At 42.5% G+C, this 20,892-nt stretch overlaps 1 protein-coding gene across 1 annotated transcript; it reads left to right on the forward strand.

Annotated features, from left to right (window-relative positions):
- The first annotated feature begins 1,849 nt into the window (after positions 1-1,849).
- Positions 1,850-18,765, forward strand: rbm38.S (RNA binding motif protein 38 S homeolog). The gene is made up of 4 exons (XM_018238205.2): positions 1,850-2,369; positions 9,921-10,044; positions 10,256-10,310; positions 17,677-18,765. The coding sequence occupies exons 1-4, from the start codon at positions 2,202-2,204 to the stop codon at positions 17,978-17,980; spliced, it is 651 nt and encodes a 216-aa protein (XP_018093694.1). The 5' UTR covers positions 1,850-2,201; the 3' UTR covers positions 17,981-18,765.
- Positions 18,766-20,892: the final 2,127 nt, after the last annotated feature.

A 20,892-nucleotide genomic window follows, 5' to 3' on the forward strand; every position in this document is an offset into this window, starting at 1 on the left:
GCCTCTTCTTCGGGCGACTTATCTCCCCAAACTGCCTTCATGCTGTCTAGAATCTAAATTGCCAGTGGGAGGGCGTTCTCCACAGTCGCATACCTCCCAACATTTTGGAAATAAAAAGAGGGACAAAAATGTTGCCGCGCGTAGCACAATGAAATTTTTTTGACCATGCTCATTTTGGTGGCCACGCCCCCTAATTACCATGTTCATTTTATAAAATTTGTTAGGTTATAAAAGTTTGAGCATATTTCTGTAGTTTTTTTTCAGTTTTTCTAATGAACGCGAATTGCCCTTTAAGCTTTGAGTCTTTTATTGTTATAATCACTTATTTTCTTATCTTGAAATTGTTACAAAAGTATCTTATCTGAAGCTGTGGCTGTTCTGCGCTCTCTGCCAAAAGCCAATTAAGTTAGAAACATTGTTTCTTTTTCTGGCTGTTCAGTGCAGAGAAAATAGGGACTTTCCAGTACAAACAAGGGACTGCGGGTTGGGCTGTCAAAAGAGGGACTGTCCCTCTAAAAACGGGACAGTTGGAAGGTATGATTAGTCGTCCTGAAGTTGGAAACTTCGGACGACTTCAGAAAACGAATTGGGGGATGGCATTCGGAGCCCGAATTTGAAACTTCAGGCGACTTCGGAAATCAAAACGCTCTGAGTGCCAGCCCACTGGTGATTTAGAGTCTAGGCAGTTTGGGGAGAGTAGTCGCCCGGCGATTTGTCGATGAGCAACTAAATCTCCCCGAATCTTCTCGTCTGTCTCTGCCCTTAGGTCCAACTGTGCTGGGAACAGCAAGACCAGAAGGCATCATGGGAATTGTAGTCCAGTCAGGGGCAACTACAGAGGAAGCTAACCTCACAGGGTGCCTTGAAAGAGCAATTTCAACATATATTGGTAAAACAGGAAACGGTGAAAAGTTAGTGAAAATGGGCATCCGAATAACGGTTTTGATGCAATCGACTTTTCCGGCGCACCTCCAAAATTTTTCGACACCGGCAATTTTCGACGGCAGTTTCGCAAATTTATTCACCGCCCTTGAAACCCGGAAATTCAACGCAAATTCACGCCTGCCGATTTTATTCGCCCATCACTAGCTGACACTAACAAAGGAGAATGCTGGGAAAGGTGGCATCTGCAGGAGGGATCTGTTCTAGTTGGTTAAAAATGTTGTAAGCAGCAAAGTTGGCAGAAAACTATCAAGGGTTAATCACTACGCTTCTGTAACCAGCAGCAGATACTTGTGGCGAAGGTGTTAGCCTTAATCTTCCCCCATATTCCTATCACTCTGGGGACAGTTATATATTGTTACTTTCACTTTAAGGGGTAGGCCACAAGGGACAACTCTGAGGGGCTGCAGCTGGACAAGTCATTTGTGCAGCTGTGTGACTTGTCCCATAGAAACCAATGATGCCTATCTGTCATGGGAATTTTTTTTTTCTGCATGCAACTCTGCAGCACAGCGACTTCAAGCTGCAACCTGCCTTGCAAGGAGTAACAATTACAACTCCCATGATCCTCGCCAGTCAGCCAATGAACAATGGGAGGGGGTAGTTCTTTGAAAGATGGAAAAACGGATTATAGACAAAAATTATTTTGCATAAATCATTATAAGCATCTCCCCAATATCCATTTGTTACACAATGTTTGTTTTTTTTTTTATTTTCTGTTCCCTGGAACTGACTGTTGAAACAATGTAGCAGAAGTCAGATCTCTTCCAGGTCTGTTGCTGGCTTTAGTTAAAAACTACAACTCCCAGAAGGCTCTTTTTTTTTGCACCTCCCTCCTCCAAAGGGAGGGGTGTGCCCTATTATTGGTGGGCGGGGCTGTGGCTGAGTACAAAGGCTTGGGAAGTATGCACTCCTTAGCATATTAGCAGAGCCAGCTCAGACCCAGAGAGAGCGCTGGCCAGAACAGATGGTGCATGGAGTTTCTCTAGCACCTTCCCACCTGCTACACAGCTCTGCATTAACTACCTCTTTACCCACTACTGCTAGCAATCTTTAACCGGCACCTTTTTTTTTAAAAAAAAAAAATTATTATTATTTAAACATTGCAACAATTTTATATAAAAATAAGGATTTAGAGAAAGCAAGAGAATTCTTTTTTTTTTTTGTATATGTTTTGTATCTATGCACTGGAGTTAGAGGGGCAGCCTGCGAAGACTTGGATGCTTTATTTATAGCGGCTGGTGAATTCGCTTGGGACCATGCACACCGTGCAAAAAGACACAACTTTCACCAAGATTTTCGTGGGGGGTCTCCCGTATCACACGACGGACGCCTCTCTCCGGAAATATTTCGATGTTTTTGGGGATATCGACGAGGCGGTGGTCATTACGGACAGACAGACGGGAAAGTCGAGGGGATACGGCTTTGTGAGTATTTGAGACCGAATCACTCAATGTATTTTAATCTCTTTGGGGCTGTGTAAGGAAGGGGTTAATAACAACTTGCAAAGGATGGAGGCTCTGATGCCCTGAGACAGAGGCCCAGATTAGCAATAACTCTGCCATAGGGATAGGCAGCCTTTAGTGGTCCATTCTACAACTCCCTGCACCCTGTATCATCTTCACTGTGGGGCTTGTAGTTCTGCAAGATCAGAGACACCATACATTTTCTCCCAATGCTTTATTTACCAGCAGGTGGAAAGGTAGATTTAGCAGGGCCATGTTTACCCAACCTGCAGTTGGTAGAATAACCAGCGTTTTTTAACCCATTGTGTCGGTGAGGGGCCGTGATCTGTAGAGATGAGTAACTTGAAATCCTAGTATTTATGTCTGTGTTTTTACTCGTGTAGAAAGAGAAAGTACTCTAGAGACTTACAGGTGTTAAAACATATATATATAAAACATATTTATTATTTATTGGGTTAATGCCAAGTATCAAATGTTTGAATAAAAGGATGAACCATATGAAGAGGTCTTTTTATAGCCTCCGCTTCTATGGGTGTATCTATATTATAACTAGGCATTGTGTGACTGTATTATCTTGTAATAAACAGTGTAGCACATAAATAAAATTTCATTATAGCAAGAGAGTGGTGGTCTGGTTTCTTAGAACTGGAGCACTTGACAGATATATAGAAACATTGGGGTAACAGTCACCCTGCTATAGTTCCAGGGGTACCCAGGGTACAAATAAACACTCACCCCAAATCTCACCCTAACTGGCCTTCAGGCTGAACGCCCTTAGCTCATAACAAGGTTACAGATATATAGAAACATTGGGGTAACAGTCACCCTGATATATTTCCAGGGGTACCCAGGGCACAGATAAACACTCACCCCAAATCTCCCCTTAACTGGCCTTCAGACTGGACCCCCCTAGCTCATAACAAGGCTACAGATATATAGAAACATTGGGATAGCAGTCACCCTGATATATTTCCAGGGGTACCCAGGGCACAGAAACACTCACCCCAAATCTCCCCTTAACTGGCCTTCAGACTGGACCCCCTTAGCTCATAACAAGGTTACAGATATATAGAAACATTGGGATAACAGTCACCTTGCTATAGTTCCAGGGGTACCTAGGGCACAAATAAGCACTCACCCCAAATCTCCCCCTAACTGGCCTTCAGACTGGGCCCCCTTAGCTCATAACAAGGTTACAGATATATAGAAACATTGGGGTAACAGTCACCCTACTATAGTTCCAGGGGTACCCAGGGCACAAATAAGCACTCACCCCAAATCTCCCCCTAACTGGCCTTCAGGCTAAGCCCCCTTAGCTCATAACAAGGTTATATATGCTTGAATCTGTAGCTTTGTGATAAGGAGGGATCCTTTAGTAAAGGTTAGTTGTATGGGAGGCTGCAGGTGTCTGTGCTGGGATACAAGTTAAATAATGGCAACACTGACATCTAGGCAGCCTCTCCAACTAGACCATGTCTATCTCCCACTCCTACATTTTGGAATTTGGTTCTATTGTGTTGGGGAAGGTTCTGTTAGCAAACACACAGGAACAACCTTGATAAACATGTTTATTGTCATAATATTTGGAGTGTAATTTGCAAGACTGTCTCAGGCACTTGAGTGTCTTTGAAATATTACATCATGGTGTCACCTTCCACCCAACCTTCTTTTTTTGGCCGTAAAGACAGGGGAGAAGCCGGTATTTAGAAAAACAGATGCTTGGAGGGAGAAAAAAAAATAACAAGTAGTTTAGCAATATCTGCTGGTTAGTAATAAGAGTGGAAAATAAGGGGTTCTCCATGTTTGGGAGATGGGGGGGGGGGGGGAATACAGAAAAAACACATACTTCTTAGAAATAGGTTATTTATACATATGGGAAGGAGGTGCCATATTGTTTCCCTTAGACAGTACAGTATGAGGGTATAGCTTATTGTGTGCCCAGAACATTCCTTCTCTGTATATTTATATTTATACATATGGGAAGGAGGTGCCATATTGTTTCCCTTAGACAGTACAGTATGAGGGTATAGCTTATTGTGTGCCCAGAACATTCCTTCTCTGTATATTTGTATTTATACATATGGGAAGGAGGTGCCATATTGTTTCCCTTAGACAGTACAGTATGAGGGTATAGCTTATTGTGTGCCCAGAACATTCCTTCTCTGTATATTTGTATTTATACATATGGGAAGGAGGTGCCATATTGATTCTCTCAGACAGTACAGTATGCCCAGAACATTCCTTCTCTATATATTTGTATTTATACATATGGGAAGGAGGTGCCATATTGTTTCCCTTAGACAGTACAGTATTATACTTATTGTGTGCCCAGAACATTCCTTCTCTATATATTTGTATTTATACATATGGGAAGGAGGTGCCATATTGTTTCCCTTAGACAGTACAGTATGAGGGTATAGCTTATTGTGTGCCCAGAACATTCCTTCTCTATATATTTGTATTTATACATATGGGAAGGAGGTGCCATATTGTTTCCCTTAGACAGTACAGTATTATACTTATTGTGTGCCCAGAACATTCCTTCTCTATATATTTGTATTTATACATATGGGAAGGAGGTGCCATATTGTTTCCCTTAGACAGTACAGTATGAGGGTATAGCTTATTGTGTGCCCAGAACATTCCTTCTCTATATATTTGTATTTATACATATGGGAAGGAGGTGCCATATTGTTTCCCTTAGACAGTACAGTATGAGGGTATAGCTTATTGTGTGCCCAGAACATTCCTTCTCTGTATATTTGTATTTATACATATGGGAAGGAGGTGCCATATTGTTTCCCTTAGACATTACAGTATGAGGGTGTAGCTTGTGTGCCCAGAACATTCCTTCTCTGTATATTTGTATTTATACATATGGGAAGGAGGTGCCATATTGATTCTCTCAGACAGTACAGTATGAGGGTATAGCTTATTGTGTGCCCAGAACATTCCTTCTCTATATATTTGTATTTATACATATGGGAAGGAGGTGCCATATTGTTTCCCTTAGACAGTACAGTATGAGGGTATAGCTTATTGTGTGCCCAGAACATTCCTTCTCTGTATATTTATATTTATACATATGGGAAGGAGGTGCCATATTGTTTCCCTTAGACAGTACAGTATGAGGGTATAGCTTATTGTGTGCCCAGAACATTCCTTCTCTGTATATTTGTATTTATACATATGGGAAGGAGGTGCCATATTGTTTCCCTTAGACAGTACAGTATGAGGGTATAGCTTATTGTGTGCCCAGAACATTCCTTCTCTGTATATTTGTATTTATACATATGGGAAGGAGGTGCCATATTGATTCTCTCAGACAGTACAGTATGAGGGTATAGCTTATTGTGTGCCCAGAACATTCCTTCTCTATATATTTGTATTTATACATATGGGAAGGAGGTGCCATATTGTTTCCCTTAGACAGTACAGTATGAGGGTATAGCTTATTGTGTGCCCAGAACATTCCTTCTCTGTATATTTGTATTTATACATATGGGAAGGAGGTGCCATATTGTTTCCCTTAGACATTACAGTATGAGGGTGTAGCTTGTGTGGCAAAAACATTCCTTCTCTGTTTACTGTTAGATTGCAAGTTTTAGCAAGAAGAGCCCCTGAGCCCTTTTACTCTGTAACCCTTGTTTGGTAAATTATTGTAAGACCCTTGTTCATTATAAATAAATGTAAAACATTGCATAACTTTCTGGCTCTATATGAATAACTGTCATATAAATAGGTACAATTTTTATTTTAAAGGAGCACCTATCTCTTTAATTTAAATTGCATTATCTGTAAGAGCCAGTAGTACTATCCTCAGTTCTATAAGTAACAGTTCCCAGTACTAGAAAGAAAGAGACCTCTCTCAGATAAACTGTACTCCATGGACGAAGCCATTTTTTCTCCTGTGCACGGTTGGGTTTATGATCACATGATCTAGATTAGCCTATTACCTCTGTTTACAAAGGAGCCAATTTGCTGAGCAATACCCATGTGACATTGGCAGTGTCGGCAATAGGCAGCAAACTTCCCATCAATGAGAAACAGCTGGAATTTAGCCGTAGTGACACTGTGAATGCTAGGCTCGTACACTTTAAAGGACAGGTGTCACCAACAGGATATTTATTTGCATTTAAAGAAAACGGCCTCATCAAAATTGTGTGTTTTTATTTACTTAGCATGTGATTTTTAACTGGTTGCTATGGGTTACTAGAACCGGATCCACAAAATGACATAATGGGGGTAAAAAAAAAAAAGACCAACTACAACTTATCTTTTTGCCAAAGATAATTGCACATTAAGCTGGCCATAGATTTTTAAAAGATCCGATCGTCATCGTGAGACCACGATTATCTCGGAACAATCGTACGAATTGTCCGTCAACTAAAAAGACCAATTTGCCAGGAAAACAAAGGGGAGCTGCCTGCTTGGTCCTGCAAACATAGATAGATTGCACTGGGACCGACAAAGATTTTTTTAACCTGGCCGATCAATTTTCTGACAGATGTCGGCCGAAAAATCGTAAGATGTTAGAATCCCACTAACCGCACGATAATTTCGAAGGATTGGTCGGACGTCACAAAAATCGGTCGTTCGGCAAGAGAAATCTTTGCGTCTATGGGGAGCTTAAGATGGAATACCAGGCATTTTTTTTTAAAGGGGCACCAAAACACCCTTAATACCTTGTGCTGCCTCTTGGTGGGTGATATGGGAAGTGATGTATCACATTTAATCAAATAGGACACTATATTGTGCCTTTAAGGAGACGGCCCCTTTCAGTAGTGATGTTTCAGACTTTTGTTTTTTTTTTTTATAGTGATGCAACTGGCTAATGTTGTGGTGGGTTTCAGAGCAAGAGGGCCCGACTCTACAAGCATGAAACATAAAGAGGACATGGGAATAGATTCATTTGACTAAGTGGTGACGTCACAATGGGTCTCCAGAGTGTGCAGGTGTCACTTTCATTACCGAAAGCTGCAAACTCGTTGCGGTTTCCCTGTTGGTTTTAAGAGATGACTGTGTCTTGAAAATAGTTTTTTAGGCAGGAAAATATAATGGCAGGTCTAGTTGGGCACATGAAGTAGGTAGAAAGTAACATTTCAAAGCTGTAAATTAAACTAAATCTACAATCTTTCAACCGGGTCAGCATTCGACAGTTGTGCCTCTTTATGAAGAAATAGTATGAATGTTTCTGATTGTTAAATTGTTTTTTTTGTCATCCTAAAAGTTTCCATCTTTCTTTCACTGCTCTATTATCCTGCCATGTAACAATTGTATCCCAAGGAGACACACTAGAAAGGGATCTTCTATATCCCAAACTGCTGTGTAAGGGGACACATTCCAGGGAGTGGAATCCTCCGTTCTGCAACTTTGTATATTCCCTTGGTCGCACAAACTGACCTTCTGTCCTTTATTTTTAAAGCTGGAATGTTGGAAAAAAGTTTTTTTTTTTTGTCCAATGCACAAGGTTAAGCCCCTGCCTGTGTCCAAAATTGCTTGAAATGCTGTATTTTATATATGAACATATTGTACAAGTCCAGAGGTGCAGCAGCCCTATAACCCAAATAATTTGGGACTTCAAAATTTTGGTTGTCTGTTCTATTTCCAGGGTGCAGCTAGAAATGCTATACAGTTGTTGGGGTCAGGGACCCAGGAAATTTGAAAAGACAGGCTAATGAGAGGCTGGAGATTTTTATTGCTGGTTGCCTCAACGAGTAGCACAAAGCGTGTAGAAGAGATCAATAACTCATCACAGTCATCTTATCACTCTGTAGATGGGAGTGGCAGCACATGAGTATAATGGCACAGCAGCACCTATAGTAGCAATGGGATAATGGCACAGCAGCACCTATAGTAGCAGTGGGATAATGGCACAGTGGCACCTATAGTAGCAGTGGGGATAATGGCACAGCGGCACCTATAGTAGCAATGGGATAATGGCACAGTGGCACCTATAGTAGCAATGGGATAATGGCACAGTGGCACCTATAGTAGCAGTGGGATAATGGCACAGCGGCACCTATAGTAGCAGTGGGGATAATGGCACAGCGGCACCTATAGTAGCAGTGGGGATAATGGCACAGCGGCACCTATAGTAGCAGTGGGGATAATGGCACAGCGGCACCCATAGTAGCAGTGGGGATAATAGCACAGCGGCACCTATAGTAGCAGTGGGGATAATGGCATAGTAGCAATGGGATAATGGCACAGCGGCACCTATAGTAGCAGTGGGGATAATGGCACAGCGGCACCTATAGTAGCAGTGGGATAATGGCACAGCGGCACCTATAGTAGCAGTGGGGATAATGGCACAGCGGCACCTATAGTAGCAGTGGGATAATCGGGCACGTTTCAGGGGCTGCTGCCGCCTGAGGCAGCAGCCCCAATGCCGCCCCTCCTCCTGCTCCTCTCTTCTAACTACCAGCGTCGGAGCGGGTGGAGGAGGGGCTGCATCGCTAGTGCAGTGAGCGCAATTGCGCTCGCTGCTCTAGAAGAGCCGAATTTCCGTTTTAAAAAAACGGAAATTCGGCTCTTAAAGTTACCAGAGGCGGCTTTTTGCCGCCCCTGGTAACTGGCCGCTCCGTGCCGCCTGAGGCAAGATTCTCACCTTGCCTCATGGCCGGAGCGGCCCTGGGGATAATGGCACAGCGGCACCTATAGTAGCAGTTGGATAATGCCACAGTAGCACCTATAGTAGCAGGGGGGATAATGGCACAGCGGCACCTATAGTAGCAGTGGGGATAATGGCACAGCGGCACCTATAGAAGCAGTGGGGATAATGGCACAGCGGCACCTATAGTAGCAGTGGGGATAATGGCACAGCGGCACCTATAGTAGCAGTGGGATAATGGCACAGCGGCACCTATAGTAGCAGTGGGGATAATGGCACAGCGGCACCTATAGTAGCAGTGGGATAATGGCACAGCGGCACCTATAGTAGCAGTGGGGATAATGGCACAGCGGCACCTATAATAGCAGTGGGGATAATGGCAAAGCGGCACCTATAGTAGCAGTGGGGATAATGGCACAGCGGCACCTATAGTAGCAGTGGGATAATGGCACAGCAGCGGCACCTATAGTAGCAGTGGGATAATGGCACAGCAGCACCTATAGTAGCAGTGGGGATAATGGCACAGCAGCACCTATAGTAGCAGTGGATATAATGGCACAGCAGCACCTATAGAAGCAGTGGGGATAATGGCACAGCAGCACCTATAGTAGCAGTGGGGATAATGGCACAGCAGCACCTATAGTAGCAGTGGGGATAATGGCACAGGAGTGTTTAGTCTTAAGGTAATAGTCCATGAAAATCACAAGCAGACTAGCAATTGTTACAGTATAATAATTGGTCACTTGGGCAGCTTTGCCATATTAAATACAAATGCAACAGGACCAAAGGCAACAGGTTTTACTGCTCATTTATGGAAATCCTATTTATACTGTAGATTACTTTTAATTAAGTGCAGTTACAGCAAGTTTCATTAAACGCACATTTCTCTTTAACTCCAGGTGACCATGTCGGACCGAACTGCTGCAGAAAGAGCGTGTAAAGACCCAAACCCCATTATTGACGGCCGTAAAGCCAACGTCAACCTCGCGTACCTAGGAGCCAAGCCAAGGAACCTGCAGAGTGGTAAGAACCAGCCTTTCTCTGCCCAAACTTTATTGGTAGTAGAATCCTGGGAGTTATTTAACTAAGCACAATTCAGCAGGAACAGCCTACAAAGTCTGTCGATAGTCTGTATAGAGAGATTCCATAAAACAATTCCAGTTTAGTTATCCTCCTACTCCCCCCAGGCAGGTGTAGGATTATTAAATATGTCTCTTCCTCCTTCCTTCTGCAGCATTTACTATAGGAGTCCAGCAGTTACACCCAGCCTTCATCCAGCGACCATTCGGGTAAGTGTACAACTTAATTCTTCTTTCATGAATAGACTGGTGGGTCATCAAGTTGTTCAGATGGTAAAAATTCTGGAGGTAGTTTAGACCAAACCACCTATACTGCCCGACTGGTTAGTGATTTGTGGCTTTTTAAATCCCAGACATGTTGTTATTCCTACTGCTTTTGCTTCTGCTGGAGGGAAGTTCCAACCATCCACTACCCTTTCAGTGATGTAGTACTACGCTAAAGGCAGAGTCCTCGGGGCTTGGTTTCTCTGTTCCCTGGAGAAAGATATTGTCATTTATTTGCTTTTAGCTGTTGGTATGTTGAACATGAACTGTGAAACTTGCAGTTGGTCATTGTGCATTTTAATATATATTTTAATTTTAACCCTTGTTGCTATGGGCTACTAGACCTTTTGTAACTCCAATGCAACAACCCCTGGGATTATATATAGTAGTGCTATAGAGAGAGAGACTATATAGATGTTGTGAATACCCCCCCCCCACCTTGAATTATGGTCTCTTGGCAGTACCCAGCCCTAGAGGCCCAGCTATCATGACTGAGCCGTTGGAAGTGCTATCAGACAGATGTTGTGCGAGGTCCCTGGCTCACTTGTATAGAAGCCTATTGTCTGGCCTTTTGTATAGAGCGTCCCCCACTCCCAGCACCCTCCCTTTTATTCTTTCCTCTCCACTATACTAGAAACGTCCTTTTAATTAGAGTCAGCAGCTGTTCTAGAAAGCACGAGGAGAGCGGGACAACGAATGTCCTAACAAAGCTTCCACTTAACCCTTGCACCTGCCCCATGTCATTATCCACCTAAACTTTGCCAGAAGTTTTAGGGTTAAGAGCATCTTATCATCGTGGCACAAATCATAACTGATCCCCATTGTAAGCAGCAGTCCTGCCCTGCTTTATGGCTGAGATTCTAGCTATCTGTATAACAGAGCATTCTGTCCAAGTGGCTGCACAGATCCTATCTGATCCCCATTGTAAGCAGCAGACAGTCCTGCTTTATGGCAGCTGAGATTCTAGCTATCTGTATAACAGAACATTCTGTCCCAGTGGCTGCACAGATCCTATCTAGGGTTGCCACCTTTTCCGGAAAAAAAAATCCAGCCTTCCTTTAGATTTAGCTTTTTTTCCCCTATTAATAACATTGGGATCAACCATCATTTTTACCGGCCAGGTGGCAACCCTAATCCTATCTGATCCCCATTGTAAGCAGCAGTCCTGCCCTGCTTTATGGCAGCTGAGATTCTACTATCTGTATAACAGAGCATTTTATTACAGTGATACAGAACTTGTTGGCTTGAATCTCAGTCATAGAGCAGTGCAGGACTGCTGCTTGTATAATATAGTGAATAAACTACATTTGTGACACAAGGCAGTGGGGCTTGAGTAGTAGTAAGAGTTAAGCTGGCCATACATGTTGAGATCCTCTGTTTTCAACCAATCTACATTGGTTGAAGAATGGTGAAGTTGTGCTGCTTACGTGAAAGTGACTATAGGGAGACACGCACCCATCTTTTAGAGGATTTTCTGGTTTCTGTGTGATCCTGTGGTTTGGAGAGTTTATGGGTCAACAATCAAATCACACAGTGGCCTATAGAAACCAGCTGAACCAAGAGCACATTACAGCCAATATGGTGTTTGGCGGCTTTTATAGCCCTTTGTTTGAGCACTTTCCTATGTGTAACTACAGACAGATACGAGCATGGTGCGGGGGAATAACCTGTCCCAATTAGCAGACAGATTTTGCTGTTTAGTGTCACTTCCCCTTAAACGATCCACCGTAATTTGATTATTTTTGTAACAAATGCAAAGCAGATTGTAATATGCAAAGTGGGACAAACTCGTCACCTTTTGCTCACCCCATTGCTTTCTTTTTATTCTCTTCCATTTACAATAAGCCCTTGTGTCTGTTGTTGTTGTTGTTGTTTGGTGGTGGAGGGATGATTTAAGTAAATAACTGCCTATTTGCTACAGTACTTGTATAAATGGCAAAATTTCTGCGGTGTAGCTGCGGTGTAGGGCTGCCGTACACTCCTTGTTCTCAGCCCCCTGAGCTCACACTTTTATACATAGACTGACGCAGGGGCCAGACTGAACGGCCCATTGTGGAGCAAAACAAGGGAGCTCGGTAATGATGGGCGAATTTGCATGTTTTGGTTCGCCCCGAATTTTGCTTATTTCCTGCGAAATGGGCAAATTGCCGACGGCAATTCGTTGATGCCATGCCCATTAAATTCAATGGGCGTCCATTAATTGTCGCCGGTGTTTAAATTAACACCGGCGTCAAAAAACTTTGACTTCGCCGGCGAATGTTCTCGGCAAATTTGCGAGATTTATTCGCTGCCAGTGAAATGCAGAAATTTGTGCCTGACAAATTCGCCCATCACTAGAGCTCGGTTATAATTATATCGCATACGTCTCTATAAAAGACAAGGTGCCTTTTTGGCTCCCATTGTAGTTCTACAAAAAGTAATAAACTTTAAAGACAGACTTAAGGTTTGGTGTGGCACCCCACCGCTAGCTTTATAGAAAGCAACCAAAGCACTGTCAGTATTTTTTTTTGGGGCACTTCCCCTTTAATATGTTTCATGAAAGCAATTGGTTTTCTCTGGGCAGCAATAAAAATACACGTTTGCCCAGAAAGGGATACTGTCATGGGAAATAATGTTTTTTATTTTCCCAAACACATCAGTTAATAGTGCTGCTCCAGCAGAATTCTGCACTGAAATCCATTTCTCAAAAGAGCAAACAGATTTTTTTTATATTCAATTTTGAAATCTGACATGGGGCTAGATCGTTTCCCAGCTGCCCTTAGTCATGTGACTTGTCTCTGATAATCTTCAGTCACTCTTTACTGCTGTACTGCAAGTTGGAGTGATATCACCAACGGGAAGGTAACCAGATAACACAAGATAAGAGCTCCAAGGAAGATCTAAGAACAGCACTCAATAGTAAAAATCCAGGTCCCATTGTGACACATTGATTAGGAGAAACAACAGCCTGCCAGAAAGCAGTTCCATCCTAAAGTGCTGGCTCTTTCTGAAAGCACATGACCAGGCAAAATGACCTGAGATGCACCTACACACCAATATTACAACTAAAAAATATACACTTGCTGGTTCAGGAATGAAATTTTAGAGTGAATTATTTACAGTGTAATTGAGATAAAAACAACACCATAAAAATCATGTCAGAATCCCTTTTAAGCACAAAAGTTCACCCTGGTACCGAGGCCATTAAACCTGAACTTTCCTTACCCTCCTGGTTTTTTTTTTTTTTTTTTTTTTTAGGCTAAATATTCTTTTATTATCTGATTAAGGGGTAATAGGCACATTTCTCTGGTTCCCAAGCTGAAATTTTCTTTTGTTTTATGAATAATAAACAGTTGCTGTTACCATAACAGAATGCGTTGGATAAGGCCGTGTGTATTGTGTAAGCAGACTGGGCTTGGCTGTGGTTTAAGTCTCCAAAAGTATAAACTGAGGTCACTGGTCACTTTTTTTTGTATAAATGGAATATAGAAAAGGCTGCTGGTTGTATAAAACAGGCCTGATGAAATATGCAGACCGAAAATCAGCCCCTACGCAGGAATTTGTCTCTGTTCTGTCTGCACCCAAAACCATTGTGTTGGCTCGGGTGCAGGCACAATCGGCTGTATTTGGCTTTGCGTTCTTGTACCGAAATCAGTCACCGACCCTGATACAACCGTTCTGGGTGCAGACAGGAGTCTAATTCCTTCATAGGGGCTGATTTCTTTTGGCTTGTGTTTTTCATATGTCGTCTGGTATAAGCCTACTGTTTAAATTGTTTTTGTATCGTTGCTTGCTCCTAACCTAGACATCTTGCTCAACGACCCCCCACCTCCTTCTTTTCTGTCCTTCCTCTCTGTGTTGCCCCGCACTCGTGGGATTCTTTAGAGAGAACTTTCTCACTCTCGGCTACAAGAAGAGCGACTTGTACATAGGAATTCAGGGCTACGTGACCGAATTGGTGTTTCGGGGTACAGCTGCTGCTCGTCGCCCCTGTCCCCTCCAGAGGGACAGCAGCAATGGGGATTGGTGCACAGGAAATGTAAAAAAATGATTTTATCTCCAGTGTTTTTAAAACCAATGTGGGTGTGGTTGGGCAGCATGCCGCCCCCCTAAAATGGCCTTTTCATAAATCCGGGCCTGGCTGGGTGTCAGGCGTTCTTGCTTAGTGCATGAAAAGGCAGCTGTGGGGCACCATTGCCCTGTCTGTTTACCGTACATACTATAGTCTCTGTAAATGCAGATCTATGGTACATGTCACTTGGCTGTGGGTTACAATAAATAACACCCCATGCATCAGAGTGCAACTCCCTCCCTGCTTCTGCATCCCACCCGGCATTGTATTCCTGTGCTAACAATGGAGCCACTATCCGCTCCCTGGTGTAGTGACTGGTGCCAATTTGCCTGGGATGCAGAACGATCTGCCTCACCCCCTCCCTGCGGCCCCTGATATGCAAACGAGACGTCTGCACCCGGGGGCCCCAGATGCACAGCTCTAGCCTTGGATGTGTGAAAGTGACTCTATTGCAGGCAACCCTTTTATCTGTGTGTGTCTGGCCTGGATAAGAAGAGCACTTTTGTCAGACGTTATAAGGTGCTCTCTTTATCCCCACAGCACTTCTATCCCATCCCCTTGTGATCTGCCATGGGACACTGTTCTACCCCAACTATTCAGAACTCCATGACCCATGGAAATGCCTGTATCAGAGAGATTCTGCCTGCACAAGTTTACCCAATAAGCCACACAAGCCTCCTGCCATTTTTCATGATCCGGCTGCTGTTAAAGTCCTACAGACCTGTTTCCTTTGTAACCATGGCAAAGTATTTCGCGTTTCTGTCTCTGCACTCTCTTTTTGTCAGTGAAGGGGTTAGAGGGAGATTAGGGAGAGCCTGTATTGTTTGGACAGGACCAGCCATAGTTTCCACTTAACCTCTGCTGTTGGCAGAGCAACAAAATAACAAGTGAAGGGTACAAAGTGAAGAACAATTGAGCGGAAGAAGAGGGTGTTTGAGGGGGCAGTGCAGAAAGTCTGGGGCCCCCAACTGGAAGGAAAAAATATACATAAATCAGGGCTGTCCAACTGCTGCACTCCTGTTGTTTCTGAACTACAAACCCTAAAATGCAACATTTAGAAGGCCAACTTCTAACTCCCTGCTACGTTTGCCATTATAAATGCGGCTTTGATATTCGGAAGGAGCATGTATCCTGCTGTCTCTCAGACAAATGTGCCCTTTGCTTCTATCCAGGTCCTGAAAAATGAACCTGTCCATGCTGAATCTTAATTCGGCGCTGGTGCAGTCGTTGTGGCCCCTCATTATGATTCCTGCAAATGAGCATATCCCCCAAGTTTAGGTCACTGCTGTTCAGTATAAGAGATGTACAGGGGCATTACCACTTTGTTGTGCTTCAGAATTGGGGTTAGTGTAACCTGCTAGCAGTCGGATCATCAAGCTGGCCGTACACCTACTGATAGAATTATATGCAATACTGTATATGTGGGCCAGATGATCCTGACCTGTAGCTATATATCATGGATATAGGTTGGTTCATTGATTTCCTACTGTCGGCCATTGGCAGATAACAAGCTGACTGTTGGCTTGAACAAATAGAACATTAGAAGAGATAGCTGTACTGTATATAGCCACTAATACTGTAGCAGTTTGCTTGGCCTGTAGTCTCAGATGCTGTCTGATTAAGTATTATATGACAGCCTTTAGCCTAGGGCCACACAGGGCCGGCCTGGAATCAGTCTGCTGAAATCTGCAGGCCGATTCGGCCCCTACTGCGAGTAGTATCCTCCTTTTTTTATTTTTTTTTTTATTTTTCTGGAACCCTTGTGTTAGCTCTGGTGCAAACACACTCAAGTGTATTTCAGTATGAAATGCAAATTCTCTTGTTTCTTTGCTGAAATCCGCAGAGTGTTTGCAATGGAGCCGATCAAAAGGCTTCCAGACGTGCAATGAGGAGGAGGAGCCTACTTGCGGTAGGGGCTGAATTTGACCTCTTCATTTTGACCCTGTGATGCCCTAGCCTCAAGGTGACTAAACACAGGGAGATGTCTCCAAACGAGCAGATCTCTCCCCGATATGTCCACGTTGAGGTGGGCGATATCGGGCTGAACCCTGTGGGCCCTAGGGATCAGAAATGAGGCTAAACAGCTGGTCAGATCGTGGGATCGCATCAATGAACAGATGCGGCCGCGATCCAACAGGATTTTTTACCCTGCCCAATCGGCATCTGCCCGACTTTCGGCCGGATATCGATCAGGGACGTCCATCGGACAGCCCCGCACATGGGCCAGTGAGCTGCCGACTTTTTTTTTTTTTTTTTTTTTTTATCGGCCCGTGTATGGGGGACTTTGAATACTTTTCGGATTTGTCAGTGAGAGGATTTGGTCAAACTGTAGTAGATCGGTCAGTTTTAGAATATTCACAAGTCTAACCTGTAGCCAGTTGGTTCGCTTCATGTGGCTAGATCAACCGAGCAGGTCCCTTTTTTTTTATTTTTTTTTCCCTAAATTACAGAGAACCCAGGGTGCTTGTCATCTGAGAAACATGCCTCTATTTTCACACAGTTCCCTGGGATCCCTGTGGCTGTCTAGACACTTGTGGCAATTTCCAGCCCAGGAACAACTCCATCAGATAATCAGCTGAAGGATTTAGTTCCAGAAAAGTTGAAGCCTTGTCTGCGGCTGAAAGTAATGGGCACATCTAATATATAAATAGAAATACAGAATGATAAATGAAAATAGTTGCACCTTTTAAATCAATGCGAGACTGTAAAGGTGCTCTGGGCTCTCATTTGAATAGGAAATGTGGAAGGGTCAGTGGTATGGAGTCTATATGATGGTGGGGGGGTTGTGTTCACCTAGAAATAAAACAGTTTTTACTGTCCTAAAAAGGACATAAAGCCAAGGCCTAATTTATTTTTTTTTTTTTTTTGTATTTTTATTAATATGCAACACTTTTGAAAAAGCAAAGGAGATAAAGGCATTTGAATATATGTATGAATGATTGAGGATTGTTGGAGCTCGGTGCTGCTGCTCTCTAACACCCCATGGAGCAGAATGGAGTTTGAATGCTCAAAACCGCTAAATGCATTCACATGTATTTTTTTTTTTTCTTTTCTTTAAATAAATATTTATTGAACCTTTCAGTGTTGATAGATAATACTCGCTAAATCTGCCCCCTTAACGGTTCCAATATACAATAGGAGTAGCCATTGTGGCATGCCGAATGTGTGCATTCTCGAAGTGTAAAATGTAGCAATCCTCCATTTTTAGCTGACAAATAAACACTGTTTTGTTAATAATGTTCCTTGTGCTTTGTTCCCTAGGCTGACGCCTCAGTATATCTACCCACCCGCCATCGTCCAGCCAAGTGTGGTCATCCCAACGCCAATCTCTTCCCTGCAGTCTCCATATATTGACTACAATGCTGCTACTCAAGCCTACACCCATTACACCACTGCGGCCTATGAACAGTATCCCTATGCAGCCTCCCCGGCAACCGGATACATGGGCTATGGATATACTAGCGCAGTCCAGCAGCCGATTTCCGCTACTCCCACCACCGGAGCTCCTCCCACTGCGTACATCCAATACCAGCCTCAACAGCTCCAGCCTGACCGAATGCAGTAAAACGCACGCAGACACTAGATTCCTTGTTGCCCCCCAGCCAATGGATGGGGAGAAATGTAACAATAATAATAATAATACAAGATGGGGAAAGTGTTGCGAATAACACAGTAAGAAAATGCTGCAATTAAGTTCTGTGGATCCCTGAGCTTTCAGTTCTGCTCCAGGCATTATTGGTGGGTCATGCGCGTTTAGGACAGGTCATGGTGTTCTTTGGCAGATTCTAGGCAAGAAGAGAAGCTTGTTGGCTACAGAAGAATAAAACTGGGGGGCGTTAACTCTATGCCTCATCTCTGCAAAAAAAAAAATTCAATAAAAATTTTAATAAAAAAAGAAAAAAAACAAACAAAAAACCACAAGGATCTTCATAAGGTACTCTGAACACAGAAATAATTATTATTTTTGGGGTGGGGACTAAAAATATAATACTCAGCAATGCCTTATAGAAATAACTATTTTTTTGAATATTTATTGCAAAAAAGAAAAAAAAAAAACCCTCCCCGTATTTTTCACCTGAGCTGTGAATTGCTGTCTGACATTAAAGCAAGCACCCACCTCATTTAATTTTTTTTTTTTTTTTCCCCTAAATTATTGTATTTTTTTTTTTTTCTTAATTTGCTGACTATTTCAATATGCAATTGGCGGAGCACGGACTTGGACAGAAATCAGCGCTGGTTCGTCCGGCGCGGGAAAGGCAAGAGCAGGGGCCGCCGTAGTCAAAGCACTGTAATATTTTATTGTAACTGTTAATTCAGTTCAGATACTTCTATTAAAGTACATGTATAACTTCTGATGTCTTGTTATTGCGGCAGGTTAGGGGCAGACGCAGTATTTACGCACAGATGAGTAGCGCAAGGCCCAAAGGGACATTAAAAGCAAAAAAGTCGAATTTTTTTTTTCTACAACTGCAGTAACGAGATTTTTTTTTAAAATTGGCTGTTTATTGTATTACTTTGAACAAAAGATGGTAAAATGTAAATATATATATGCAAACCAAACGCACAATTATTTCTTCTTCATCGCTATGAGTAGTAATGATATGATGGACAAGGGAATATAGAATATCTGTGCTTCATCTTCGCTTTCAATATTAAAGTATTCCAAATATCATTGGCTCGTCAGAACAACTTAATGAGGATTTTTTTTTTTTTTTTTTTTTTTTTTAATGTGAACTCCAAATGTGCCTGAACTCCAACATTTTTCAGCTACAACCATGGCGTCTCTGATGTGTTCCATAATGCCTCAAAATAACTTCCTATAATAGTTTGTTTGATATGTGATAAAATTTAAAGGGATAATGTCATGGGAAAACATGTTTTTATTTTTTTTTGTTTAAATGCACCAGTTAATAGTGCTGCTCCAGCAGACTTCAGCACTGAAATCAGTTTCTCAAAAGAGCAACCCGCTTTTTTTTAATATTTAACTTTGAAATCTGACATGGGACTAGACATATTGTTAATTTCCCAGCTGTCCCCAGTCATGTGACTTGTGCTCTGATAAACTTCATTCACTCTTTACTGCTGTACTGCAAGTTGGAGTGATATCACCTCCTCCCTTTACCCCCAGCAGCCTAACAATAGAACAATGGGAAGGTAACCAGATAGCAGCTCCCTAACACAAGATAACAGTTGCCTGGTAGATCTAAGAACAGCACTCAATTGTAAAATCCAGGTCCCACTGGACTGTGACACATTGTTACAATGATTAGGCGAAACAGCAGCCTGCCAGAAAGCAGTTCCATCCTAAAGTGCTGGCTCTTTCATGACCAGGCAAAATGACCTGAGATGCACCTACACTCCAATATTGCAAATAAAAAAAAAAAAGACATTTTACATTACATTTTATATTGTAGAGTGAATTATTTGCAGTGTAATTTAGAAATAAAAATCACCAGGCCCTTGTTAACGGGTATGGTACCTGTTATCCAGAATGCCTGGGACCTGGGGCTTTCCAGATAACTGATCTTTCGATAATATGGATCTTTGTATGTTTGTCTACTAGAATATCATGTAAATATTAAATAAACCCAATAGGCTGGTTTTGCTTCCAATAAGGATTAATTATATCTTAGCTGGGAACAAGTACAAGCTACTGTTTTATTATTACAGAGAAAAAGGAAATCATTTTTAAAAAATTTGATAAAATGGAGTCTATGGGAGACGGCCTTTCCGTTATTCTTAGCTTTCTGGATAACTGGTTTCCGGATAACAGATCCGATATACAAAATATATAAGTTGACTAGGTGGCCGCCTATGTGCTGGGCTAGAACAGATTGAAATAATATAAACTGAAACCATTAGTGGGCATATTTATCAAAGATAATTTTTGAAATTTTTTGTTATAGTCAAAACCATCAAATTCGACTAGGGAATTGTTAAAATTTGATTTGAGGTTTTTTTTTTTTTTTCCCGAGTTGTTTGCAGCCTTCCTGACATTCGAGGTTTTTTTTTCTGAGAAAAAAAACTCTATTCGGGTTTGATCGAATTCGATTTGAGTTTTCGGGTCGATCCTTTGAAAAATGTGATTTTTGTAATGAATTTCAATAGGTCATATTTCGAGTTCATGGGAGTTTTTTAAATAACTCCCATGAACTCGAAATTCGACCCTTTATAAATATAACAGTCAGAAAATGCAGCTCTTGCCTAAATATCCCACCGGGCAGGTGCCGTCTCGCCCTCGTTCCTCTGATCAGCCCCGCTTATTTGTTTACATGGCAACGAGCGGCACAATTCTAAATATTTTTTGCACCGGCGGTGCCTTTATACTTACGGGAGAGTAATACAGAAGGCAGAGCAATTTGGCTGTTTATTTAGAGACGTGGAAACATGAGCCGGGTTTAAAGGGAGGGAACAACAGTTCTTAAGGGAATTTGTTGCGGTTAAACACCTGTTCTAACACTGACCAGCACCGACGCC

The sequence above is a fragment of the Xenopus laevis genome, chromosome 9_10S, assembly GCF_017654675.1.
Source record: "Xenopus laevis strain J_2021 chromosome 9_10S, Xenopus_laevis_v10.1, whole genome shotgun sequence".
In the NCBI taxonomy this organism is placed as follows: Eukaryota; Metazoa; Chordata; class Amphibia; order Anura; family Pipidae; genus Xenopus; species Xenopus laevis.